Source organism: Nothoprocta perdicaria, unplaced genomic scaffold (assembly GCF_003342845.1).
Source record: "Nothoprocta perdicaria isolate Ctin4 unplaced genomic scaffold, notPer1 scaffold_286, whole genome shotgun sequence".
NCBI classification, from domain to species: domain Eukaryota; kingdom Metazoa; phylum Chordata; class Aves; order Tinamiformes; family Tinamidae; genus Nothoprocta; species Nothoprocta perdicaria.
The window spans coordinates 592,351-620,289 of record NW_020455517.1 but is presented as its reverse complement, the minus strand read 5'-3'; the positions used below and the strand labels follow the sequence as shown (position 1 = coordinate 620,289).

The window sequence follows — 27,939 nt, the reverse complement described above, 5'->3', positions numbered from 1 at the left end:
GCTACTTTTTGTTGTCGCTGTTATATTTAGAAGTGCATTTTCTGTTCCTTCCCTCTCCTTTCAGTGGAACAATTGTGCAACTTTTTTTTTTTTTCTTTTCCCCCTCAATATAATATCACATTAAAATTAGATGCAAGCCTAAAAAGGCTCAGCCGTGTCGGAAGGTAGCTGCCTTCCTTCCCTGGGGCTTGCCCTGGGGTTGCGCTCCCGGTTGGCGCGGCTCGCCCGGCCCCGGCTCATCTCCCGGTGCTCTCTCCAGCAGGGAGCATGCAGAGCTCAGAGGGGCCCTCCGACTCGGCAGCTTCCGTGGCTCTTCACACTTCTGCCTCCGCCCAAGCGCCCGTGGTGCAGCCCGTGCCAGCATCTCAGCAGGTATCGTACGCGCGGCTGGCAAGGCCGTTCCCGTGGAGAGGAGCCCCGCTTTACGGGTAGACGTGTTCTGATCCAGGGCTTTCGTCTGCCCGAGGGGGTTGTTGGGCAGGTTGGTTGAGAGCGGTGGGAGGCTCTTGATGGAGATTGCATCGAGGAAGGCCACCAACACCTGCCTGTGTTAACCCTACAAACACACAAACCTTAAAATATGGAATTTAGATCAGCACTTAGCTACCTCATGAAATCCCCTCGTGCTAGCTCGGTGTTTGCTCCACTGTAATATCCTGTTGTCATTATTTGATGTGTCAATAAAGGCAGCAGGGAATTAAACAGTCCTCGAATTAAACCACCTCTAGCAACTGAGGCATCGAGCTCAGCGGAGCGGAGAGGGGCAGAGTGCCTGTGCAGGTGTGGGTGGAGGCTCCCCCTGCCAGAGCCTTCTTTCCCTTTGGTAGCTGGATCCTCACACTGTAAGTTAAGTGAACGGGGACCATTTGCATGAATACAATGCACTTGGAAGGTCTCATGATCTGAGAAGAAAAAATCAACTCATGAATGAAAACTACCTAATGCAGAAAGGGAAGTATTAAATCAAATTGGTTCCTCTTTTAATGCGGTTTAGGGAACTATCAGAAGAGCTTTTTGTAGCCCTTAAGGAAGCTGGAGGCATAAGAGGATGGGTGTGTATGCCAGCTACACCCTTCTCCCTGACTCCCAGCTGAGCAGAAGTAGCTGCCATTGGATGCTGATGAAAAGGAACAGTTAAGAGTTGTGAATTGATAGGAGCAGGACACTGGCCTCTGGTCATTCAGCGCACGCTTGGTCACTGCCCTTGCAGAGGTGATTTCTTTGGGCTACGTTTCCCATTCACCCTGTTATAACGTGGAACCGCTGAGCAGATCTTAGGAGTCATCAGACATTAGCTTGACTTTGACTAGGACAGCATGTTCATGGAACTGAGGAAACCCATCGGCTTTGGATTATGAAATTGCTGGCCAGCTCTTCCCGCTGCTGGTGTAGTGGCTTGGCATATCGAGGGGAACTCCATGGATTGCGGGAGACCGTGGCAGTCTTGGAAGAGAGATGAAGAGGAGGAACATCTAGAGAGCAGGAAGAAAAGACTAGGAATGAACTGCTGGCAGCGTGACTGGTGTGAGGCTGAAGCTTTTGATTTTGCTGATTGCTGGTCCACCTTTCAGTGTGAGAGAAAGCTGTGTGAACAGGATGGCCTCATCCTACAGGTTGGGAACGATTCATTTTCTTGGTTGGAAACTAGTAGGAGCAACCAGGCAGGTGGTGATAAATTAGAAAAGCAGTTGAGCTGGCTGGCTGTGCCAAAGGAGGAGGAGAGATTTGTCATTTACTATAAAGCAATGGAAGAGAATAGGTAAAAAGTGGGAGAAAGGAACAGTTCTCATTGAGGTTTTGATACCTTTGTCATTGCCAAGGCCTGGCTTGGAAAATGGCTTTTAACATTCCAGTCATGCCCTGGTTTGTAGCCTCTGCTGGAAAGAGAACGGGCAAAGGAATAACTGGTCTGTGCCTGCAGCTTATCGCTAGCTCAACCGCAGGGTCTCCAATGCATCCAGGCTCAGCCCTGAAGGTCAGCCTGGGCACTGCTCATGCCGAGAGCGCCTGGAAACCCGGGCAATTGTCACACTCTTTTAATTCTGCCAAAAGAGATTTTTCTGCCTGGTAACAAAGAGCATATTGGAGGGATATCAGGGGGAGACTCCAGAATTGCATACGTATGCAAGGTAGCCAGCTATTGTCAAGGTTTCTTCTAGGCCATAGTGGGGTGCTGTTTTGCACAGTTGTAGAGACAACTGTTGTTCTGTTGACCCTGTCTGCCGGGTATTTTTTCAAGCCTCAAAGCTCCGAGGATGACTCTCTCCTTGGAGAAGGTCCTCATTGGTTTAAAATGCCATCCTGATATTTGGCGTGAATGTTGCCTGTCTTACTTGCATGCCAGTACGTTCCCACGGGCCTCGCTGAATCATTTCTTTCCATCCATCACGGCCCCGCGTTTGATTTACTGCAAGGTGCTCAGCGCTCCACGAGACGTGTCCGGCCTCCAGCTGAACATTGGGCGTCACACCAAGAGCAGGGAGGAATGGAAACGATGAGGAGGGGTAGAGGACAGTGTCTGGGGTAACCACCACCGCACTACGCAGACTGTTCCCGTGCTCCTTGGCACTTGCAAGGACATGCAGATCCAGCTGAGATTTGTTGCCAACAGAAACCACGAGGGTCATGGTGCCTTGTAGAGTGGGATGATGTTTTTTTCCAGTATAGCAGGACACGGTGTGAGATGCGATGCAGCAGCAGAAACTTTGCAACCACCGTAGAAAAAAATGCAAGGATGCGAGAAACGATTCCTCTTTAGCTGTAACCAAACCTTTTGGCAATCTGCTTCTCTTAACGGGGCGTTTGCTAGTGTTCCTTTGAGGAGTGATTACAAAATGGGGCACATGTGGGTTCAGCTCTTTGCTTTTYCCACGTGGAAGGTGCTGAGCTGAGTCTGGTGCTTCCTTGGAAGGCAGTTGGGGTTTCATGGGTGAGAAGGTGACAGCGAGGAGGGCTCCTGCTGCCTCTGGTTTGGAGGAGAGTTTCCCATGGAAGCAAATKACTAACTTATGTCCGTTACAGGCTGCAGGCAAAGTGAATGTAACCGTGGGCCGTTGTGTCTTCTTCTTTCAGAGGGTTTTGGTGCAAGCAGCAGGCTCTGCTCCCAAAGGAGCACAGATGCAGCAGATCTCCGTCCCCAGAGTTCAGCAGGTTCCACAACAGGTAACGTCAGCGCGGTGAGACACCACAGGGGCCCAGCGCAACCAGAACTAACAGGCTCTCCTGCCCCACGCAACGTTAGAAACTGTGTCAGATACCCAGCYAGGAAAACCCATGCCATTAATTAAAGAGGTGAATGCAATTAGAGAACAGGCAATTACTGCAATAGCGGCTTTCTCCACCTCCGTCTCTCCTTCTCAGTTGGACTGATGAGGAAAGAGCTCTCAGGGAATTGGAAATTTAGAAAGAACCTGCTCTTTATCAGCTGCCTTGCATATGCTTAAATATCTGCTGGTTGTTTCTAATTTCAGTTAGAAACCTTTGTCTTCTGCAAAGGTGTRAGTTTTTTTAGAGTCCAGCTGTTTTTTGGGTTTTTTTTTAATTACAGCAATCAATGTCTCGACCGCACGTAGCTTCATCGGAAGGTTAGATGACTGAGAGTCATGCGAGTGTTTTTATTTAGCTGAACTCTGCCTTTTCCGTCCTCGTTTCCTAAGAAACCCTGCRCACATAGTGCCGTGTCGTGGGGTCAGCGAGACTGCCTCTCTTGACTTTCTCCCCCAGCAGTTTTTGATCCGGTTGCTCAGCTTCAGACAATGTTGGCAGAGGGTGACCACGGACCTCCCGGGCCCCTGGAGAAGGTGGCTGGGGCGCAGGTGGACGCTGCCAACCTCCCCTCCAAGGCCAAGGCTGCAGCGTGGTCTCACCCGTAGCAGTCAGCAGAGCCCCAGCCCTGGGGCCGCGTGCAGTGGAAACCCAGCTCCGKTGTTTCCACTGCTCACGGAGAAGTTATTTATTTATTTACTTTAATTTGACCTTTTAAAATAAACACATACATTGGGATTCCTAACTTCATTTAAAAAAAACCAAGCTATCAGCATAAGGTTGAAAGCTATTTAAGATGTAAAATGTAATTTTTCCCACTGCTGCTGGGCRTAGTGGTTCCTCTATAACTTGCATTTCTGCTGTTTGTTTCAGGTGCAATCYGTGCAGCATGTGTACCCATCCCAGGTCCAGTATGTGGAAGGAGGAGAAGGCGTTTATACCAATGGAACCATGTAAGGCTCTCYCGTTCGCAGTAGCCCGTCCTTCAGGTCACCCAGCTGGGTCTGAGCCGTTYGGTCCTTGCAGGCTCCGTGGTGGATAGAGTTGCAGGTGGCATTGGCCACCATTAGAAGGAGGAAGAGGAGGGACTGTTTAACGCTGGATGCATGGACATAGCTTCAGACGGACCCCTTGGAGAGGACGTTGTACTTCATGGAAGAGGCAGTTCTCTCGTTCTATGGCCCAGTGTTTTCTCTTCCCTAGCCCGCCGTGTGTGGCAAGGAGCTGTGCCTTTAGGAACCAAAGCACAGCTCCTTTCAGAAGCAAAGGATTTAGTAACTGTTCTGATGCCCCTGCTGAGATGCTCTTCACTTTCTTCCAGGAGATTATAACAAAATGATCTGCTCTTTTTAAGTCACCTGTGCCCATCTCATCCCGTCCTACTCAATTCCTTTGTGTTTTCTTGGGCATGTTCCCAGCTGTGCCCTCACCTGCTGCTCCTGTTAGGGTGCTGCTCTGACCAGCACGTAGGCGATGCTGAGCGAGTGCAGCCCTGCGGCGACGTGGGGGTTTTCTTCCCATCTTGCCTTTACTCAACATGACGCAGTTCCCTTGTCTCTCCTAGTCCCTGTATATGTGCAGGGACCTTGCAGCTTGTCTTTGCTGCTTCTTTCTCTCTTTCAAGGGTAAAATTGTTGGTGTCCATAGCAGTACTAGGGCACTTAATCCGTCTTAACACTTGGAAAAGCTTACCTGGGTACCCAGGCTGCATTTTCAACAGTTGCATAAAGAGCTTTAGATGCTCAGGTGTGGCTTTTTTATTATGATGTCTAYGCACAAAGGCCCTTGCATTGCCACTGCTGCATGAGCAAAATGGTGCTTTTCAGGGAATAGTTTATTTTAGGCAATGCTAAGGCAAATTCTTGGTAGGGCTGCACTGACAAGTAGGTACTACTAAAGGCTACAGCTCAGGACTTGCAAAGTAAGTGAGAAGTAGGCATGTTTTGAGGGCTTTATTTACAGGCTCAGCTCCTGCAGGTAAACCTTCCTGGGCAACGCGAGCTCTTGCGCTCTCCATTGCACGCTCAGACCAGCCGTGGCGTCCAGCCTTTGCCTGGGTCTCTCACTGCACCGCTTCCCTCTGTCAGGATCGACTTTCCTAGCCGGTTTGAGCTTCAGTAGAGCAGATCCCCTGGCCMCCAGCGGCGAGGGCTCTTCCGAATCGCGGTGGAGCTCACGGGAGCTGCCGGGTGCGGCGAGCGCGCGGGGAGACGGCGCCTGCCTCCCCACTAACGCTCTCCTTCCTTCGGCAGACGAGCCGCCTACTCCTACAGCACCGACGCTCAGATTTACGCGCCCAGCAGTGCTGCTTCCTATTTCGAGCCGCAGGGAGGTGGTGGAGCTCAGGTGACTACAGCGGCATCCTCTCCTACGGCCATTCCCTCTCACAACATGGTGGGCATCACCATGGACATTGGGGGAAGTCCGATCCTCTCCGGCTCGGGAGCCTATCTCATTCATGGGGGGATGGAAAACACTAGACATTCTCTGTCACATACTTCACGCTCCTCTCCAGCAACGGTATGTAGCCCTGCAGATATTGCAGCTCCGGGGCCCGTACTTATTCCCAGGGAACTGAAAAGCCTTCAGAAAATAAACCTCCTATCGTTATTGCTGTCTATATGCCTGTATAGCATGTTATGCAAAGGGAAGCGCGAGAATAGACACTGGTGTATTGCAGAGATATATATATATATATATAAATATATTTGGGGAGGGCAGCAGGAATTTGGAACATATGAGAAGCTGTGGGCAGCTTCTCAGACTCTTGTTTGCTCGCTGAAATTGTGGAACAAGACAAATTCTTGGGAGGTTGGGGTTGTTCTTCCCAAATCCAACTGTTTCGCTTTCCAGCCCAGAAGAGTTCTCCGTGTTTACATTTCCTAACTCTCTGAACAAAAGGCTTGGCTTGCCCAAGCTAAAGAAATATCTAAAAATATTATGAAGAGACCTGGAAAGTCTGCTGTTAACACGGTAGATAATTAGCAAATAAAGTGTGTCATGCTGATCAGGCCAAATGCACTCTTATAAAAGCCTTTATATATCTCCTACACCATTGTGTATTCTGCCCCTGCCATATGTTACAGAAAATGTTTTAGGCATAATAGTGATCTAATAGCAATGTTTTAAAATTCTAATCTTTTTTTTTAATTGTGACTGTCCAACTATGAGCAGAGGTGCCGGGTTGTGCTCAGTTGTGCAGCTCTRTGGGACTCAGGGTGAGAAACTTATTAAACTGAAATAGCTTCTCTGCAGCTAGAAGCTACCGGGGTTTTTATGTTGGCGTCTACCAAGTCTTAGTAGCAAGTGCCACCACGAGTGGCTTGGAGCTAGTGGGCTTCTAGGACACGGGTCACCTTCCCAGTGAGTGGTAATTTAACGTGTGTGTTTATACATTTGTACATAGAGGTAATTGCAAACATCAATTGCTATTGAAGGTTTTGAGCCAGATTTTGAAATGCAGACAGCTCTGCCCAGTGAGTGTTTAAAACAGAGACGTTCAAGTTTGGGACTGCTCTTGGCTTGAAGGGTTGTCCTTGATCCTGGAGTCAATCTGGAGTCTGACCTGGAGTCAAGGGGTATCTTAGGCAGAAGTAGCAGTAGTTGTGGCAGGGAAAAGTCCTTAGCTCTGTGTGGGAGAGAAAGCGGGTGGTAGCAACCACAGCAATAAAAGGCAGATGCTTTGGATTAGCTGAGATTTGTCTCTTGTGTGACCATTGTGTCTGCATAGTTTAATCAGGCATCGTTACAATCGAGCATTGGACCTCACTGTGCTCAGGCTTGTTATTTTGAAGGAAGTAACTGCTGATTTGTCACCTGCGTGGGACTGCMCCTTGCAAAGCTACACAACAYTACTCCTTTTTTTTTTTTTCATTTTTTTTTCTATTTAATTTCCGTGGTAATGGGCATGATGTCAAAAGCCTGAGCAGGATGCATGTTCAATGGCAATGTCCCATGAGCCACATTGCCTGGAGAAGAGAAATTTGAGAGGAGATCTTATCAATATGTCTAAATACCTGARATGAGAATGTAAAGAAGATGGGGCCAAGCTCTTCTCAGTGGTGGCCAGTGACAGGACAAGGGCAAKGGGTATACATTGAACCCCAGGCAGCTCCATCTCCAGGTGAGGAGGAGCTTCTTTGGTGTGAGGGTGCCCRAGCCCTGGCACAGGCTGCCCAGGGAGGCTGGGGAGTCTCCTTCTCTGGAGGTCTCCAAACCCRCCTGGATGCCGCCCTGTGCCCCGTGCCCTGGGTGTCCCTGCTGGAGCAGGGGGTTGGACTAGATGATCTCTAGAGGTCCCTTCCAACCTCAATCACTCTTTGATTTTGTGATTCTGTGATATGTTTGGTGGCTATCACACGGGATGAGCTGCTTAGGAAAAAAAGAAGCACCATCCAAAATAAAATCGCTCTCGTGCATGGAGGGATAAGCTTTCAGGAAGATTCTAACGAGAAAAGGAGGTGGTTCTTGTGGAAGGGCTCAGGAGGGTTGAGCAGTGCATGGATGCTCAGCTAGAAGATGGTAGAAGGATGTATCCAGGTGGTTTTGGTTCCTACAGCAGAGCTCCCAGGAGCTTTCAGAGCTGTGAGAACTGCTTTGAATGTCACATAGTAATGATTGGGAAGATAGAGGACAGCTTGAGCAAAGCAACGACTAGAAAAATCAACGGATCTGAACGTCATATTTAGTCTTGCTTAAAGAGGCGCAGAGGCACGGCTGGTGCTAGAAAGGCTTTAGTCCTGGTGAAATGTGTTTGGTGGCAGGATTAAGAGATTTGGCTGCGGAGAGAAAGGCAAGTAGAGCCCATGCAGATGCAGATGGGGAAGCTGCAGTGCTTGCATGGGGCTTCTGGGGCGGGAGGTCCAAGCAGCCAACGCCACGAGGGCCTAGCAACASAGACACAGCTGTGGGAGATGGGGAAGTGAGAGGGCTTAGGAGGGGGCCAGTACTTAAGACCCAGCTGATGCTGACAGCTCAAAGGGGAGAGTGAGGAGAACATCTTCAGAAGAGACATCAGGTACATGGCAGCCCAGCTGGCAGCTAGCAGTGGCATCAGAGCTGCCCCAGGAGAGGAAAGGTGGTAAAAATTAGTTGCAAACCCAAATGAAGTCTTTAAATATTTGTAGACCCTTCCCTTGCCTCTACTGAAATAACAGTGTTCTGTTCCACCAAATGGGCCAAAGAAGAACATGAAATGGCCCTGATCAGTGTTGGTGCTAGAGGATCATTGATGTTCATTGAAGCTAAGCAATATAAGAGAGGAAATCCTGGAGACTTCTTGGGAGTAGGTTGTGACAACTGTCTTCCTTTTGGTCCTCTTGATTCWCGGTAACCTGATCTTTGGTGTGGTGCACTCAAGTCCCCTTCTCAGGAAGGTTTTTTTTTGTTTGCCCAGCAGTGAGCGTTGTTGCCAATGTGTCCAGCTGGGGCTGGAAAATGTATGAGCAGTCTTTAAACTGACTTGTGCTACACCGTTGGATGCAGCAGACTCCCAAATTCAGTCTTTTCCTGTGCCCTAGGCTGGTGAGGGAGARAAGCCTTTGAGCAGCTCTCCTTTAAGCAGCTCTGCTGGACCTTATCTCATCAGAACGCATGGTGCTTTTGACTGATGGAAGATCTTGCAGTCAAGAGACTTAGCGTTTTTTCCAGTAAAATAACCCCTGAAATGTTGTTTTATCCAAATGCTCAAGCAAGTCCTCAAGAAAGACTGTTCAAGACTTGTTTTTGTTTTGTTTTTAATTTTATTTTCAGTCTTTCTSCTGATATCTTTTCTAAAGAGGGTTCCCTTGTCGGAAGCTTCCCACAAAGGCCAAAAGGACAAGGAGTGGTTTTGCCCTTGGGTAAGAGGCTCAGCGGGCCCTGCCCTGCTCAGCGCTCTCTTCCATCCTGAGCAGAGGAAGGAAATGGTGTCTCCCTTCACGCTCTGACTCATTTCCTCGAGGCTGCCTCAGCAAACGGTCTGGCCTGATGAGTTTTGGTTCCTCATGGGACATCACAGTGCTAGGYAGCTTTTGAAACCCCCTGGAACACAAGCCTTGGACCGAGCCTTTTCTGAGTTCGGTGGCAACTTATTAAGCTGAGAAGTGCCACAAAGATGTCACTTCTGGGTAGAGACAAATTTATTCTGGAGATGCTTGGATGGTGTGACATCTTTGGATATTGATGTGGTGCAAACTGTGTCTTTAGTTAGAGCTAACCAAATCTAATGGATCTGTTGACAGAAGTTAGATCTGACCTACTCTGTTCTTGCACCTTCCAGAGCTCTACCGGTGCTTGGTTTGGTAGGAGGCAGTTTTATTTTTTTTCAATTTTTCCTTTTATCTTTGCCATGCTGGGAGTCAGGCAGCTAGAAGGTAAAGGAGGCCATAAGCACCTAGATCTTTGTGCAGATGTGATGCTTCATGCATATACCTACAGAAAACCACACAACCCTGCATGTTAGATGACGGCAGACCATAACTTTGCAAAGATAGCTGCCCGTGGCAAGTCTTCTGGGCTGATGTGCACCTCCTCATCCCGCCTTCACTAACGGGTCACAGAGATCAGGATTTTGAGAACATCCACTGGAGAGAAACGGCAGGTCTGCCCTGCTGATCCTTCACCTGGGTATTTTGGGGATATAAAGAATTAAGGCTGAGGACTAAGAGAGAGACCGCAGCCCTCAGAGAGGTTGCTGTGGGACACCCTGTTCCAGGAAGGACCTGGCAGGAAGGGTSCGGATGGGGCTCTGAGCACCCAGGCAGCAACAAGAGCCAGGCTGGAGCTAGGAGAGACGCTAGGTGAGCAAAGCATGGGTGCCCTTCAGGGGACAGAATGCAGCTGGTCGCAGCAGCTCTGCGACACTGGGAATGGGGACAAGAGGAGCAGAGACAAGAAGCCTCTCATAGCGGGAAGCTCGCTTAATTGAAGCCTGGTTTTGCTCTGAGTGTCCACGTGTGGTTACCAGTGAATCCTCTGGTGTCCCTGCATTTTGTTTAGCTGCTATTGGTTTTTGTCAAGATTTTAAGAAATAGCTGAAGTCGTTCCTTTCAGGTTGCCTTGAGAGGGATGGGTCGGATGCACCTCGGTGGCAAATCTCCTTTAACCTACTATACTGTAACTGCATGGCACGGTTTTGGTCTCGGCATAGAGAGATAGGAGAATAAAACCACTTTATATGTATATGTATATAAATACGTATGTGTATATATATATATAAAGTGAGCAATGCATATAGAAGAAGACTGATTGAAAGGTCCCTATTTTCACCCTTTCACCTAACGGGGGTTCTTGCTGTGTGGTTAGTTTGCATGCAGCACAGTTAACGTCTCTGCAGCTTCATCCCATAAGGACTGCGCCTCATCCACCTGCCTCTTTTTTTTCGCAAGCCTGTTGATAAAAAAATAAAAGCATTAATCATTCAAATAATAAAGATAAAATCCTGGCTGTTGCTAACTATCTGATTTCCTTTTCTTTTTTTCCCCCTTTTTTTCCCTTTTTTTTTCTCTCTTTCCTGTGCACATTTTCTTTAGCTTGAAATGGCGATTGAAAATCTACAAAAAAATGAAGGGATCACATCACACAAAAGCAGTTTGCTCAACAGCCATGTAAGTTGCAATCAGATTTTACAACCTCTTTCCTGCTTTGGTAGGATCATTCTGGGTAGCCATTTGGTATYGTCACGAGGCGCTTGGAGCAGCCTGAGATTGAGCTAGGCTGCCCCAAACGGTCCAGAAAAGGGAAAACTGCAAAAATTGCTGATATGCTCATGTTTGTTTGAGATGTTCTGGATTCTGTTAACTGCCTCTATTCTATATTTATTAATTTCACTTGCCTTGCAATGGAAACTGCTGGCAATTAGAAAGAAAAAAAAAAGGAAGAAAAGAACCCCACACATTTGGGGAAGTTCTTTCCTTTCACTGCAGCTGAAGGGTAGCTGGAAGATCACTCAGAGAGCATCACAACAGCTAGCCCCTAGATACTGTGTACCAAAAGCCTACTCCTGTGTTTGGTTTTATTGCCTCTTTGTGGCACAGGAAGACCATTAATGTTACCGCAGCTATACTAAATCCACTCGCTAGACCTCTCTGTTCTCACTGTGCCACCGATTTCCCTGCTTTGGGTGAAGTTCTCGCTATTCTGCTGAGCTTACGCAGGGTCTTCTGCGTCCCAGTTGCTGGCGCCCGTGCAGTAATGCCTAACAGTGAGCACACGCTTGTGTGACATTTGAAGGACCTAATTCAAGCCCCGTTGAAGGCACTAGCCTTGTGTTGACTTTGGTGCATTTTGGATTCTGCTGAAACCTGGTTCTGCCCTGGTAAATCGCACTGCGCCAATGGGACTTCTTTATTCTCCCAGATTTCCTCTTGCTTTGTATCCGGGGGCAGAGCTGTTGTCGCTCTTACGCCCTGCCAAAGGACCCCGATCTCTCTTCGCCCTGCTCAAATGGTCTGGGAGACTATCAGGAGCTTTGACCCTGAGGATCTGCCTCTCGTGAGCTGCTCCTGAGCTGCCACTGCGTGAGCTCAGCTCCAGTTTCAGCTTGTCAGACACTTGCAAGGGGCAAGTGTTTGATATGGAATATGTATTCCCCTTGGTTGTTGCAGTTTAGCATTAACACTTCCTGCAAGTGCAACACATTGTGGACAGGACCTCTGCCCTGTTTCTTTTTTTTTTTTTGTGCTGTAATGATCATGGTGCAGGCAGCAAGAACACTTGCTCTCTTTTTTTTTTGAGTGTATTTAAATCACGATGCTCCTGCCGGACTTTAGAAAACTCCACAGAGCAATCTAGGCAAACAGCAATTGGTGAAGCAGAAAGGACCTTCGTCCTCCTATGGCTGGTGGCTCTTTGTAGGTTCATGACCGCAAATCCATGATTTGAACATTAAAAAATCTTAGCAGCAAACCTCAGTTACTTCTCTGCAAGTTCACTGTGCCCTAAATTCACAGTCAGCAGCTCAAATAACTCTTGCATTCTGCTTGCTTTTATTTAACAGTTTCTTCCTTTAGTTGCCTGCCCCGGGAGGAAACGCTCCATGAAGTTGCATGGTTTCGCAGCAAGCGTGAGGGGAAACACTTTCATCATGGATGAATAGGACTTTCCAACATTGTGAGGCTGCATCCGGATGTGTCCTTGAAAAGGAAGAGCTCAGCTCATGCCACAGCCCATATTTCACATCTTTCCTCCACAGCAACTTTAGCTTAACCCTCTTTCAATGCACCCAAGCAACTGCCCCTTTGGTTGCCTCCAAAAAGCTTCTCTAATGCCCTCTAGGAAGGGGACTGCAGAGGGACTGAGTGGAGCTGGATGGCGATGGATGGGTTGTGGCAAAGCAGTGAAGGAGGTTTGGAAAAAGCAGGGAAAGGGCAGAGGCTGTGCAGGATGGAGTTTGATCTAGATTGAACCTGTGATTAGATCTCCTCTGCCCTTGCCTTGCAGGTAGAAGAACATCTCTCTACCTGCAGGTAGAAGCATCATCCCTCTTCTCAGGTCACTGCTCATAGTTGGGCATCAGGCTGAAGTCCCATAGCGAACTCAGAAGCAAATAAAGGACCCACGAGCGTGTACAGCCCMCTCAGCTCCCCAGAGAAAGCACCGCTCACGAGGGTCCTCCAAGACTGCTGGGTCACTCTTTGTCACATAGGTGCTTGCAGATGATGCAAAGAAATGTGAGGAAGAGGGATACAGTTTTTGTAATTGAAAATAAAGTGGTTGGATGCCTTGACCTGCCTGTGTGATGCCCTGCATCCTAGATAGTCACAGCATTCATAGGCGTGGAAGGAGTTTCTTCTTGCTACTTATTTAAAAGGRAAAAAAMCCCATATATATATATAGATATAGGTACATATAGGTATATAACCTATTGGTGCATGGCTTTTATGTGGGAAGCAGTAAGGGGCCTTTTTTCTTAAACTTAAGCCCTGAAACTCATGCTTACCTCTTGTGGATGGCTTTGGGTTTAAAGTTAAGAGTGACTGTTATGCTGAGTAACTTAAAAATAACTTTTAAAAATTACTAACTAGAGTTGAAGGAGACTTTTTTTCCCAAAATGGCATTTTGCAAAACTGAAACTTTTAGTGAAAGTTCACGCATTTTGATGGAACTTTAGCTGCAAATATTGTGTTAAAGATCTTTAAATCGTAACAGTTGATGGACATTGGGTTAAAGGAGAAATGCCTCTAGCACAGGCACAGCAATGTGCTGCTGCAGGGTGATTTCACCGAGGCTCAATCGAAACACAGACAGAAACTATAGAATATGAAATGTAATCTAAATGAGAGGGTTTTACCTATATCTGAATTATTCATGATCTAATAGCATGGCACAGTTGCTGATTTTTTAAGGACACATTTATTTTTAAGGACTGGAATTAGAGCAGGTTTAGAAGGTCAGAAGTAACTGATCTGCACATACATATTTTCTAAAGGGCCAAGAAATAGTTTAAAAAAGGGACCCTTCATAATCATTAATCTTTTAAATACAAGGGATGGGCTAAAATTGCTAGAGCTGTGGACTAACCTGAAGCAGAGCTGCTGCTGGGCTGTTATGTCCAAAACACCAGGGCCCAGTTCTGTTAGAGAGAGAGAAAATCAACAGATTGAGTGGTAACCTCAGGGCTGCAGATTGACCTTCCAGAGCTTCTTCAGGTGGTGGCTTCTCCTGCAGATCCTCCATAACCACAGTCTTTAAGGACTGGAGGGTTTGGAGTTCCAAAGGTCTTTTATCTATGAAATGAATGTCCAAAAGCAGCTGAGATGGTAGTGACTGGAGGAAGGTGGGAAGGTAACAACAGCACTTTGAAAAGCGGGACAGAGAGACAGGCAGCGAAGGGATGGAGGTTCTTCCACCTGTGGTAGTCCTCGGTCTTTGCCAAAGTGATGGGAACAGTCATAGGAACTGCTGCTGCTTTGAATCGAACCCAGCAAATGCAATAAAATGGAATGAAATGGAGATGAAACTTCAACTGTACAGCTCTGGATTCAGCTCCAGAGCTGAATGTGGCAAAAATTTAAATTTGGATGCTGAATGATAACCACGAAACATATGTTCCTTGGTGCAGATAGCTTGTTCGGGGCTGAAAAGGATTTGTACGAGAGCAAAACAGGGATATGAAATATGTAAACTGAATATAAGTCAATGGAGTGATGGGGCAGAGCTGGGTGACGATGATAGAAGAGAGCTGGGTGTCACATTCAGTGGGAAGGGTTTAAGCCCAGGCCAACTCRCACGACCATGGATGTGCTTAAATCCCAGGGGTGTTGAGACTAACATTGTGCTCGGATCCAAGGTCTGCTTGAAAGGTTTGTTGCAGGGAGACAACGTGGCTGGGAAGAGGCCGCTGCCGTTGGTGGAGCTCAGCCTCCGATGCCGCGCGGCCACACGCGGATGTCGGGACGTGGCGGCAGATTTGGAAAACGTTAATCCTCAATGTGAGGGGAAAAGTCTCTTACCAAAGCTGTGGATTTGAATCCCTTTGTATATCTAGTTCTTTCAAAGAATTCACTTAATATAGTGCTTATTTGATGCTGAATCTGGCCAATGAAATGAGATTTTTTTGGGGGGAGGGGGGAATTGTCCGTTTGCATTTTAATTCCTGCGCTGCGGTTGAGTGCTTCACCTGCCCTTTTAGGCTGGCTGGTTATAAACAATTTATATCTAATTGCAAACTTTAATCAGCATAAATGTCAGGAGAAGTAAAGTTCAGATAATAAGTTTCGAAAAGTAGGTGACACCCTTTGAGCTTTTTGCTTCGGTAAGCATTAATTTTGTTGTTAAGGGACCGGTTGTCAACATGCCAATCTTTAAATTAAAAACAAAAAAACAAACAAAAACCTTTGCAGGACATGTTGATTTTCCTGGCATTTTTTTTTCCTTTGATGAAAATGACTTCTTATCTTTATCCTTGGAAAACGTGACTCCTAAAAACTTTATTTTGGCTCGTCAGGAATTTGCCCAAGCACAGGATGGACAGRTGGGAGGCAGAGTCCGATTTTTGCTGTTCCTAAATCCAGCCACGCTTCTATTTTATTAACCAGGGATCGTTTTCCTTTGGAGAAAGCGACTGGTCTAAACATCACATCCATAATGACCCACCCAGCRTTGAGCAAACTCTAATGCTTATCAGCAAGAGAGGTTCTCCTGACATTTAAGCACTGACCCTGTTTTATTCCGTGCGCCCCGGCCCTCTGGAGCCTTTCACATGTCTCTTGTTCCCTTCTGTTTTCCATGCGTGAAGCTCCAGTGGCTGTTGGACAACTACGAGACGGCGGAAGGCGTGAGCCTTCCCAGGAGCTCTCTGTACAACCACTACCTGCGGCACTGCCAGGAGCACAAGCTGGACCCGGTGAACGCCGCTTCCTTCGGAAAACTCATCCGCTCCGTGTTCATGGGGCTGCGGACACGCCGCTTGGGAACCAGGTGGGTAGGAGATGCCCCTGGATGCAAGGGGCACAAGCAGCATCTTGCTTCCCTTGGCACTGATTTCCCATGGCATCCGAGCATCTTTTATAGGCACTGAGTTGAGGGGCTGGGCTTGCTTCTCGAGGYGAGCTTGTGTTGGCAGGAAGGAAAACGGTTGCACCATTCCAACACGATCTATATTTAAAAAAAAAAAAACTCTTGCAACTTCTCTCCTGGGTGCTGAAAGTCACCCAAGCATAATTTAGCAGGCTGAGGTTTTATTTTAAGATGTGCAGAAACAACCAGGCATTATCCTGTGAGGAAAAAAATAATTGCTTTTTAAAAGCACGTAGATAATTCCAGCATGTCGGAAGGCAAAACTGCTTTCTGAAGGTGAACGTTTGTCAAGGAAGTTGATTTTGGACTTGCCCTGGCTCCATACGGACAGTATCTTGTCCAGGCACACAATCAAATGTGATGTAAGCCCATTTCTTAAGAAAACTCGGAATATTTTATTTTACTCTGGGCTTCCCATTCTTTTATCATCTCCAAAAGGTGAAGCCCCAGCTGGTCACCATTGCAGAGCCCGAAAACTCTGTCCAGTTCAGTGGTCCCCACTTGGCTGCTCCATAAAGTCACTGAATGAGGAGCGAGAGCAGCGGCAGTGCCCAAATCCCGGAGCACAAGGAGGTGCCTCTGCAGAAACCACTAACGCAACTGGCTGAGCCTTGGGACAGAAATGCTTCTTGTAGAGCCTCAAATACCCATAGGATGCTCCAGGAAAAATGAAATGCAAGAAGGGGCGTCTGACATCGTTTTGCGTGGGTTGTCCTAGGAAGCATCCAAAATCGAGCCGAGGTTTCATCTCAGCTTTTGATTTTAAAGCRTAGATCGTAGGCTGGAGAATCAGGCGTTGCGCTGATTATGTAACGTTTCCTAATAAAATTTAAGCTAGATATTTGGGCTTTGAGATGAGAACAAAAMCAGATGTGCATGGAGCATTCCACAGCGGGAGTGTGCAAGGAAGAGCCATCAGGAGAATGAGGAAGAGTTTCAATTTCTGTGGATTGGTTAAAGTGTCAGCGCTCTGAACTCATTCTYTAAAGGAAATTCTTTAAACCTATTAAGGGAAGAAAAATGTTAAATCCCAACAGCTACTGTTGACTCCTGTAATTTCTTGGTTTATGACTTCAAAGATAATTAGACATGGAAAAAAAATGTCCCACAAGTGGATTTTCTGCTCTGTGGCAACAGTCTGGCATTTCAGAGTTTGTTTTCACTGGAAGCTAGAATTAAAAAAATCAAATAAAAAAAATCCTTTAGTGGAAATTCCAGAATGTTTTCGTTTAGCTTTTGGTAATATCACATGCTGTTGTCATTCTATATGAAGTAGTGAAATACTTAACCACATTTATTTTTCTTTGTGAAATAAGAAGGCAATTGACGTTCAGTTCTTAAATACATGGATTATATTCCTGAAATAATCTATTTTTTATATCTGTCTCTTGTAATATACTTGTTGGATGTTGACTGGRCATTACATTTTTACGAAAATTTGGAGCCAAAGGGACCTGAGGACTGTGGTTAACAAGGCTTGGATGGGCCTTGGAAACTTGGCTGTTAAGAAAAACAGTTAAAATGGAAAGTGTGCAGGCTTGGGAGGACACAGTAGACCTCAACAAATATGGAAATTGCTATCCCCCATTATCATCTAAATGAATGAATAAACAAATACATGCCATCAGTGTTTAATTTGCAGTCACTTGAAATTGGGCATGGCTTTTGCAGCACGGCTCTTACCCCAGCACTGACAGTGTGTGCAAAACCCTATTGTTGCAGCGACAAAGCCCCAATTCAACGCTCGCCCCTTGCAAAAAAATGGGAAACCCGAGAATTTCTGCAACAAAAGAAGGGCGAGTTAATTCCCAGACAAATATTCCTTTCTTAAATTATCTCCAGTGTATCATTTTCCTATGGGAATCTCCATGGGGTTTAAGGTGCCTTCAGCCTTTGCCAGACGCTGCCAAGATGCAGAAAAGCTGCCCCTGATTCTGAATCATGCCRCTCGCTCCCTGGCTTCTCTCACCTGCCCCTGACCACTTTGTTCAAATTCTTAGCTTCGTTAGYTACAAATTAGCTAAATCCACCCCGGAGCGACTGTCCTTGTACCGCCGTGGTTGCTAGATTGTCCTTCTTGCTCCCCAGAAGCCCTCGCTGAAGAAATCCAGTTTGTTGGAGAAACTTGAATTGACGCAACTGTCCGATGCCACAGAAAGGTCTTTTCCTAAGTGGCATCACAGGAGATTTCCTGACTGGCAAATGGGAAAAAAATGKTTTTTTATGAAAACGAGTGATTCCAAACACTAGGAGCCAAACCAAAGGTTCTTGCCGTGGTCTTCTAGGCGCAGAAAGCACCACATTTTTCTTACCCTGGTTGACTATTCAGTCAGGTTTGTTTCATCCAATTCTAAGTAAGGACAGAAGTTTTGCTATTATATAAAACAAATCCTAAAACTCCATTCAAATGGCAGAATGTCCCACGAGGTCTTTTTCCCTTTGGTTCTGTACCACTTGGTATCATAACACTTGTCTCCTCTGCAGTTACCGTTGGTTTGTTGGAGCAAACTTGCCAGATTTTAAACGTGGCTATTGCTTGGCACTGCGATGTGTGGTTTGAAGTTTGATGGCATTCATTAATCCATTCAAACAGCTCTTGGCAGYACAGAATACACTGTGAAAAAAACAAGTGATGTATATTGTCAAAAGAAAGCGAAGAGTAAATCTTAGGATGTTGCTTCTGTTGAGGAGCTGCCACTGAGCAATGWCCCCACTGATGCCTCTTCCAGGGGCAACTCCAAGTATCATTACTACGGGATCCGTCTGAAGCCGGAGTCTCCGCTGAACCGCTTGCAGGAGGACACCCAGTACATGGCAATGCGGCAGCAGCCCGTGCACCAGAAGCAGAGGTAGGTGCTCCCGACTCCTTGGAGCCGCTGCGGGACCATATCCCAGCCCTAAAAAGCCAGGAGGGGACCCACTCCTAAGCTTTGCTTAGGAGCAAAGGGAGCCCCTTGGGACTGCTCAAACCCAAGCGTTGCTTGAGGACAACAGCTTGAGGACTGCAGCAAGAACATAGCTGTGCTGCATAACCTCATATATTACATACTCAATGCATATAACTTCTTAAGTAAGAAATGCTATACAGCTCAGTGACTTTTTATCCCTGGCTTTCACAGCGTGACTGTGTTGCAGGTTGTGTGTGTGTAACTACTAAACTGTGCTCTAAACGTAGGTACAGACCAGCCCAGAAAATGGACGGAATGACAGAGAGTGGATCCAACAGTAGCCTGCACACTACTCCTGAACAGTCAGTTGCTGCTCAAAGTCAACATCATCAGCAATTCATAGGTGAGGAAATTGCTTTAGTGTATGAGATAGCTCATTTGGAGGTTTCTAATTAAAGAGGAGGAAGGTTTTCTCCAGTTGCTCCCAAGGACCAGGGAGAAATACAAGCCTGGGACACACAGCAGGAGCAATCATTTATTGGAGAGCACTTCAGCTAGCTTTTAAAAGCGTGGGGATTTTTTTTTTTCTTTTTCATATGACATCACCCTCTGGTTCCTTCCAAATATGCTTCTAATCACCACAAATTTTACCAAATTGGATGGATGGAGTGGAGATCTGAAAGCTGCAGAGTCCTGAAGAGTAGGACAGCCCAAGAGAGGAGAGCAACAGTTCATTGCACCGAGAGAAAGAGCTATGAGGATTATTACACTTAMGAAGACCCATTTGGGCCCATAGCCATGTGAGATAAACTCTCCAGTTTCGCTGGTTGTGGACCTACTTCTTTCCAGAGTCTTTTAAGAGTGACACAAAAAACCTGGCCAGCTCCGAGCAGGCTCTGCAACACAATTGCTCCTGATAGGTCTGCTAGCCAATTAATTTCTCCATTGTACTCTCAAAATACCAAAGGGATGTTATTCAGGCTTTGGAGAAAACATAATGGGCAGCACATTAGATGAGGACAATGTATTCTTGTTTCTTTTCTTGCAAAGAGAAAGGCGGCATTCTTCTTGCCGCCAAATAAATGGGCTCCAGTTGTTCACTTCTTGCCCAGGGTGAATCGGGGAGGTGCTGGATTATCAGGCTCATTTCACCTGTTTCATCACCAGTTRTTTGAAATGTGAAATGCAGCCATCAGCCACTGCAACCTCTCCTACTTACTTATAGGCCTGTGTGACTGGATGTTCCTGCCTCTCACTGACTTTCCCAATCCTTCTTTTCCCTAGATGTAACCCATGTCTTTCCGGAGTTCCCCGCTCCTGATCTAGGTAACGTCCTCTTGCAAGAAGGAGTCACCATGAATGATGTCAAAACCCTGCAGCTTCTTTACAGACGACACTGTGAGGTGATTATTTGTAATATGTTTGGTTCATTTCTTAATTGATACAGGACATAAATCAGATRCTGTTCTCCCACATCCCACTCCCAGGAGCCACTAAGGTGTAAATGGGACTGTTTCATCTATTACCTGTTACAAGTGTTGCACTATCGGGTTTTTTTTTAATTGTATGACCTGTTTCACATTATGTTAATTATTAGAACAGCACACTCGCAGTTGTGCGCTCTTGTAAACTCTTTAAGCTAAATGGCAGAGCGTGAAATTTGTGCTCACACTGTGTGACGAGACGCTAACAACAGCTAATGAGTTGTGTTCTTCATCATCAGGCAACGTTGGATGTTGTTATGAACCTTCAGTTTCAGTATATCGAGAAACTGTGGCAATCTTTCTGGAGTCCTAAAACACCATCTAGTGATGGCTCTACTACCCTGCCCTCCAGGTACGCTGGTGCACTTTGATTATTTCTGAGTGATTCATTTTTAATGGTATTTTATCCTTCCAAAACAAACTGATTTCAGCTCCATTAGCCATTTTAACTGCTTTATAGGACTTGGAAATATTTGCTTCCATGCACAGTCATTGTAGGGAGTGTCAGGCTTACGGTCAGTTGTAACGACCGTGCAAAGTGCAGACCTCGCAGGGAAGCATCTTAGATGCTTAGATGGTTTTATTATTTATCTATGTGCCATACTGGCACATAGGTAAATGGCACATGTGCAGTAGAAAACATCAATCCAAACTACAAGGAGCTTTTGGATGAATGAGACTGGGCTGCTGCTTCTGTAAATGACCAAAGCAATGGGACGTTACCCTTCGTGCTATCTATAGACATCTCAAAAGTTAACGTTTTTAGTGACATCTGGACTCGCTCCCTTATTTGGGTCGCTGTCAAAATTTTTAAGCACTGCATATCTTGAGCAAGATGATGAGAAACTAAGCTGCTCTGATCCCAGCTCTGCAGTCTTGTCTAGTTCATTGTTATTGCCCATTGTGCCTCCTTTGTGCCTTGGGAGGCTGCTGCCAGGAAACAGGTGAAATAAGTGAAAATAGAGAGGTGGAAAGGGCGAAGGCTTCTTGTTAAAAGAAAAAATGTATTGAAAGTCTATATAGCCCATTCCCACTATATGGGCTTATATACGGGCTTCAGATACTACAGTTTTGTATTCACAAGAAAAACACGAAAAGTTTGGATAATAAGGATATACCCCATGATAATCTATAGAATGCAGCCCTATTGTCCTCCACAGACATTATTCGGTTTTGCCTCAAAGAAACAGCCTGGTTGTGTTTGATGGTTTGACAACCTCCTTTCCTTAAGTGTGTGTCCACAAGACATATAGCAACAGCATGGAGAGAGCTGGGCCGGGTGGGAACAGACTCACTCGCATACTGGATGCTGCAGTGCTGCAGCGCTCTGTCTAGACCGACATACCTCACTAAGAGGTCTAACACCTCGCCGTAGTCCTGCTAATAATCAGGCTAGATTAAATAAAAAGCTTTCCCCTCCCTTTGTACATGCAAATATAAAAACAAACTATTGGCAGAGCGTCAAACTACTTTGAAGCATTAGAAAATGCTTCTATTTAAAGCAAGGCTCGGGTGCCTGTTGGCCAAGTCTTATGTACGAGTGTTTTAAGGCTATCCCAGTAGATTGCATTTGCTGACACAGCTTAGATAGGGAAGCAATAATAGAAGAACCTCTTTATTCTAAGTCCATCATCTTGGCTCTGATGTTTTGATGTAAGGTGTGGTTGAAGTCCCCTGTCACCTCCTTGTTCCTATTCAATAGCTGCAGTGTGATGCTGTGGCAGTACATTAAGGCTGTGTTTTGCTCTGCTTGCTGTTTGTGCAAATATTTTATGTCTTCATTGTGGGGGGAAAAAAGGCTTCCGTAGATCCATAATGGTGAAAGTAATGCAGGCTCGATTGACCTCATTTGGATGGAGATTATATGCTCTATTTTCAATGCAACAGCAACCATATTTTTCCTTAGGAAACCTTTCAGGGATTGAATTGCCAAACCCCTCACGACTCTTTCTAGTATCTATCAATGTTGTTTCATCTGCTCATACAACATTTGCTCCCCAAACCACTGCTGTCACACTCGAGAAAGGCTAGAGCAGAGGAGAGAGATGTGAAGGCTGTGGAAGGTTTGGGCCTGGCTTGGGGTTTGGCTCTGTCCAGAACCAGCTAGACTGAGCTGCCTGTGCTGAAGTGCAGTTCCCACATAGGCGTGTGTGTATTGTGTGCGTGCAGGGGGGCGTGTGAGAGGCAACTTGTCCCAAAGAAGGAAGGAGCAAAGGAATTCTGACCAGGCAGAGGATGATGTAGGCTTGAGGTAAAGCTGTGGTCACGGCTCTTGACTCTGTGGACAGAGCAGCTTGCACATTTGAGACAGCTCTGAGCAAATGATCAGGCATCCCCTTCTGAAGAGAGAACTGAGTAGCTTTTTCCACTGAAAAATGGCTACAAATACAGAGAATAAAATAAAAGCTGCTTGTTGATGCTGCCTTCTGCTTCCTCCTGCAGTGAAGAAGAACATGAAGGGACCCTCCCAAAAGATAAGCTGATCACTCTGTGTAAATATGAACCTGTCCTCAAATGGATGAGAAGCTGTGATCACATCTTGTACCAGGCCCTGGTGGAGATTCTCATCCCTGACGTGCTCAGGCCGGTGCCCAGTGAGTATCTGCGGTGCAGTCACGAAGCCTCAGGTTGTCCCGACTCCTGCCCAACTCCTGCTCTTTGTTGGGTTGCTCTTTGCTCCAGATTCACAGAAGTGCACGTGACAAATGAGTCCGTGACTCACTCTGTCTGGCCACCACTTGCCATGAGGGTTTCCACTGTAAAAGCTGTTTTAGACAGTTTTGTTTTGAATACAGACTTGGCTATTATGGCAACAGCAATCTCCCTTCTCCAGCATTGCTCTGCTTAGAAGGTCATTTGTGTCTCCTGGAAATTCCAAAACCTTTTTAAATTTTGGGTTGTGGTATATCACATCTCATGGCTTTGGCTATGAGTGAGGGTAAAAGCACTGGCTTAGTGAACTAGCTGTTGTTAATCCATTTGAGATATTTCCTTGGAGATAGTAACTCTGTTTACATAGGACCACTGTGTCCCTTCCCGTGCCTCCTGGAAATTTGGGATCAACTTTCATTTGGGAGATTAGTGATAGAATATAGAAGTTTTTTTTTCTGATTTAGCTCCTCACTTAAGTGCATGCACCCGTCTCCCCAGGGATGCAACTCAGCCGTAGACTGGGCTGAGCAGTGCTGTAAAGTCATGTCCCTCTGAGCTGCTCTTTTCAGGCAGAAAGCCCAAGGAGTTAGACTTGGATTTGGGTGAACAGGTCCTTGATCAGGGTGTATGTGTCTCTTAAAGAACAGACCATAACAGTCGGAAAATGCTGAGACGGACCATGGAGAAAAGGAGTTCTCTGCATTACGGGCCCCAGTGCACTCCCACGACACTCAATGGACCTCAGCTAACATTTCAGGGGATACGATTCCCACAGGAGTCCTAAGCTGGAAAGTTGGTGTTGAAAGACGTTTTGGGAAGGCCTGGCTAACTCTGCAAACTTCTTTGCAGGCACACTGACACAGGCGATTCGTAATTTTGCCAAGAGTTTGGAAGGGTGGCTGATGAACGCGATGAGTGACTTCCCTCCACAGGTTGTCCAGACAAAGGTAAGTTTTGGGAGTGTGCAGCAGCTTGCAGCTTTCCRTGGAGGTAAGGACACTAGTGGGGTCTGGCTGCACGCACTCCAGACTGTCATGGAATAATGAGCAGCAAGGGTGGCAATAAGGAGAGCAATTTCTTCGCACCAGAAACTGGTGATCCTCTGTACCCTGCACCATTCCCACAYACTGAATTTATTCTGTCATCATTATTTTGCAAGATAATGATGATTGATGATAAACTTTCTGCACTAGAATGATGCTCTCCCACTAGATAGTGGAGGACGCCCCATAAAATGAATGTTATTGCATAAACTGAATCCAGCATCACTTCTTAGCCAGTCCTGCTGTTGAGTTTGTGATTCAGCCTAAGGCTCCCTCTTGCCTAGACCTGCAGGTTCTTGCAGCTTCTTCCCCCAGGAAGCAAAACGCAAAATCCTGTTGATAGTTTAAAGAAAAGAAATGCAAAGCCTGGTCTGTGCGATGCAAGAGATGGCACAAGATGCTGCTCTAGAGTGCTGAGATGTGGTTTGGGCAGTGGCATGAATGCAGCTGTGCAGGATGCCGCAGCCGATGTGGACTACACGCTCAAGGCTGGTGTTCTGAGAAGGTTGCCCTTGGCCTCTGTGGCCCCTGTTCACAGAATCACAGAATGGTTGAGGTTGGAAGGGACCTCTAGAGATCATCTAGTCCAACCTTCCTGCGCCAGCAGGGACACCCAGAGCATGGGGCATCCAGTTGCATCCAGGTGGGTTTGGAGACCTCCAGAGAAGGAGACTCCCCAGCCTCCCTGGGCAGCCTGTGCCAGGGCTCCGTTACCCTCACAGTGCAGAAGTTCCTCCTCACCTGGAGATGAAACTGCCTGGGTTTCCATTTATACCCATTACCCCTCRTCCTATCACTGGCCACCACCAAGAAGAGTTTTGCCCACGGTGCCCTCTGTGCTCTGTGACAGGTCGGGGTGGTGAGTGCCTTTGCCCAGACGTTACGGAGATACACGTCCCTGAACCACCTGGCCCAGGCCGCTCGGGCCGTGCTCCAGAACACCTCCCAGATAAACCAGATGCTCAGCGATCTCAATCGGGTCGACTTTGCCAACGTGCAGGTGACTTACAGTATCTTTTCTGTGACTTATATGACCTTTTTAGAAGCGAGGTTGTCTAGAGCAGGGGCTCTTTAATGGTGTGCTTAGCTAATAGCCAGCATCTTATTTCCAATACTAAAAAAAATATATTAAATGAATGATTACACCTAAGTTGCCAGTGTTACTTTTCCAGGTGTGTAGATAACCAAAGAATGCTATTTCATACTGAGCAGCATTCTGAAGAGCAGATAAAGTACTAAGGAACTTACATGAGAAGTACTGCTAGCAAGAATAATGTAGCTACAGTAATAATATTGTTCTGTGGTGTGGACTCATTGGGAAGCCCTGATTCAGAGCTGCCTGGAGTCCTTGCCTGGTAGAAACAAAGCTCAGTTGCTGGGCTGGCATGGAGCAGAAGCTGTGAAACCACCGGCTGTGCACGTGCCACCATGAGTCCTTTTCCGAGCAGGAGCAAGCCTCGTGGGTGTGCCAGTGTGAGGAAGGCATGGTCCAGAAGCTGGAGCAGGATTTCAAGCTGACGCTGCAGCAGCAGAGCTCTCTGGACCAGTGGGCTAGCTGGCTGGATAACGTCGTCACCCAGGTCCTAAAGCACCACGAGGGCAGCCCGAGCTTCCCCAAGGCGGCCAGGCAGTTCCTGTTGAAGTGGTCCTTCTATAGGTATGTTTATCTTTGTTTTGGGCAGTTATTCCTGTATATGACTTAGTGCATGTAGATAGCTCCCGTGGCAAAGACCAAGTTCTTTATACCTCTACACCTCCAGTTAATGGTCTAGATCACTCCGTCCTGGTACAGAAAAAAAGTGCTGTGTGCCTTGTACCTTCACGGGGTGGGTGGTAGGATGCTACCCTAATCTCTTAAAGTGTTCTGAGACTCCTAGCTGAGAGAGAGAAGCAGAGCACCATGCGCCACAATACCTCGGAGTCAATAATTTGCATCAGTCGTGAGGCCAATATAAAACCCATTCCAAATGTTTTGTTTCCCGGCCATTTTGCAGCTCCATGGTGATCCGTGACCTCACCTTGCGCAGCGCCGCCAGCTTTGGTTCCTTCCACCTCATTCGCCTCCTCTACGATGAATACATGTTTTATCTGGTAGAACATCGTGTTGCTCAGGCAACAGGGGAGACGCCGATTGCTGTAATGGGAGAGGTGAGAATTGGTTATTCCCTAGGAACGGATCCAAACTAAGCCACGTTTAAAAGGACACCATAATGCACGACCTGCATTATGCCCTGAATATGTTTTATAATCAGTTTTGCTGAAGGTTTTGCTGAGTTGGTTCGTGGGCCTGGTGCACGGGCTCCTTGCACCTTCATGGCTCACCAGTGCCAGAGCTGAAGGTTTTTGAGGCAGCTGAGCATCCCCTGGGGGGAGAAAGGACCTTCCTGCAGTAAATTTGGCACTCGGCTTCTAAGCAGGCCCCGTCCTGCTTATCTGAAGAACGTAGACTACTACAAGACTAGAGTCAACCTGTGAAAGCAATATAGAAACCACCGTTAGATTAAAACTGATCCTTGCAGTTCACACGCTTTTTTTCTTCCTTCTGGGGAGCTCACGTAGGGGAGCTAGACAAATCAACTGCATGCCTGCTGCTTTCTCTTCCTCTCCTGTTAGCCTCATGCTGTTGCATAGAGCCAGCAATGCTGCAAAATCACACTTTTCTCTGCAAAACCTCTGTCTTTATTGATATTAAAGAAAAATGAAGAGCAGAGCAGGGCTTCCAGCAGTACCTCATGGGGGAGCCTTCATCCTCTAGGCTTCGCCTTTCTTGTTAGGCTCTTGTAATATTTCTGTGCTCCAGGAGGTGGCTGATTCCTCATAGCGAAAGAGAATCAATCGTGTCCTTGCATTTCCATTGCTTGTGGTGCTTTATTACTCCTGCTGCCTTCAGCTCTACTGCTGCCCCATTTTGCATGAGTCTGAGGAGTCCTTAGATCTTAGAGATCTTTAGAATCATTTAGCGTTGCAGACCTCAGCAGAGAGGGAGGGACATCCCGAACCACGTACCTCACCAGCTCTCTGGTTACACTTGCCTCTGTGGCCTTGCAAGTTGAAGGAGTTTCTTGAAATGATGGAAAACCTTTTGAACAGAGATGTGTGGAGCTGGGCTCATGGTCCCAGAAGTGGCAGATGCACCTGGCAAGTGCCAGGTCCCTCCTGGCACATGCACCGGGCTGGACAAGAGGCATCATCTGTAGTGCTGCATGCTGGTTAGGACTCCATGGCAGAACCAGCTTGGTGATAGTACGGGGATAGAAAAATTTCTCCTTGTTCTGGAGCTGTATTCCTGGGTTTTAGTGCATGTGTTTGCCCAGTCATTTAAATGGGAGCCCCAGACTTAGCCCAAAACATGGGTTTGGTTTTGGTCTCCCTTCTTCACTGCCAGCACTGCTGGTGCTTGTGGTTTCTCCCAAGGGCTTAAGCAGCTTGTTGGAATGGCTTAGAAGTAGATTATGAGCTGCAGGTCTGGCACCTTGGCATGCTGCAATCCTCACTAACCCTGGAACTCCTTTCTCTTTCAGTTTGGAGACCTCACATCCATGTCCTCAACACTGCTGGACAAAGGTATCTCCTCTCCCCAAAGGGAAACCCTGTTGGGTCTGGGTTGAGCCTGGATCAGTGTGGGAGGGGGAACCCTGTGCTGGCTCTTCCACTCTGCTCTGCTGGGAGAAGTGACCTCTCCCGGTCCACTGACAACCCTGATGCTAAGACCTGTCCTTTGCAGATGACATCAGTGACCTGGGGAGCGAGGTGGACACAGATTCCCGGAGCATGGGGGAGCCGCTCGTGAAGCGAGAGCGCAGCGACCCCGGACACTCGCTGCAGGAGATCTAAACTGGGGACTTGGCTTTTCTCCAGCTGGACAAAGACTTCCRGAGCCAGGCTGGAGAGCCTCAAGCCTGTGCCTCCCCATATCCACAATATTAGTGCCTCTTAGTTTCTTTTTATGTTTACTTCTGTTCGAGGAAGGGTCCCAGGCGGTGAGCCTGGGTGGGTGGTGGGAAGGGATCACGGACTGGCCATGCGGGACGCCGGCTCCCCTCCATTTCTCTACTGGTAGACACAGCACAATTGCTGGGTGGAGGGTGAAGGTCCAAAGTCTGCTAAGGA

The 27,939-nt window shown here is 47.0% G+C and overlaps 1 protein-coding gene across 1 annotated transcript; it reads left to right on the top strand.

The window, feature by feature from the left end:
- Positions 1–267: 267 nt before the first annotated feature.
- RFX2 (regulatory factor X2) lies at positions 268–27,717 on the top strand. Its single transcript, XM_026041446.1, has 16 exons — positions 268–390; positions 4,138–4,217; positions 5,517–5,784; positions 10,776–10,850; positions 15,482–15,663; positions 18,492–18,611; positions 18,938–19,053; positions 19,935–20,053; positions 20,374–20,486; positions 22,577–22,728; positions 23,636–23,733; positions 24,680–24,829; positions 25,278–25,486; positions 25,824–25,977; positions 27,351–27,393; positions 27,554–27,717. The coding sequence occupies exons 1-16, from the start codon at positions 268–270 to the stop codon at positions 27,661–27,663; spliced, it is 2,112 nt and encodes a 703-aa protein (XP_025897231.1). The 3' UTR covers positions 27,664–27,717.
- Positions 27,718–27,939: the final 222 nt, after the last annotated feature.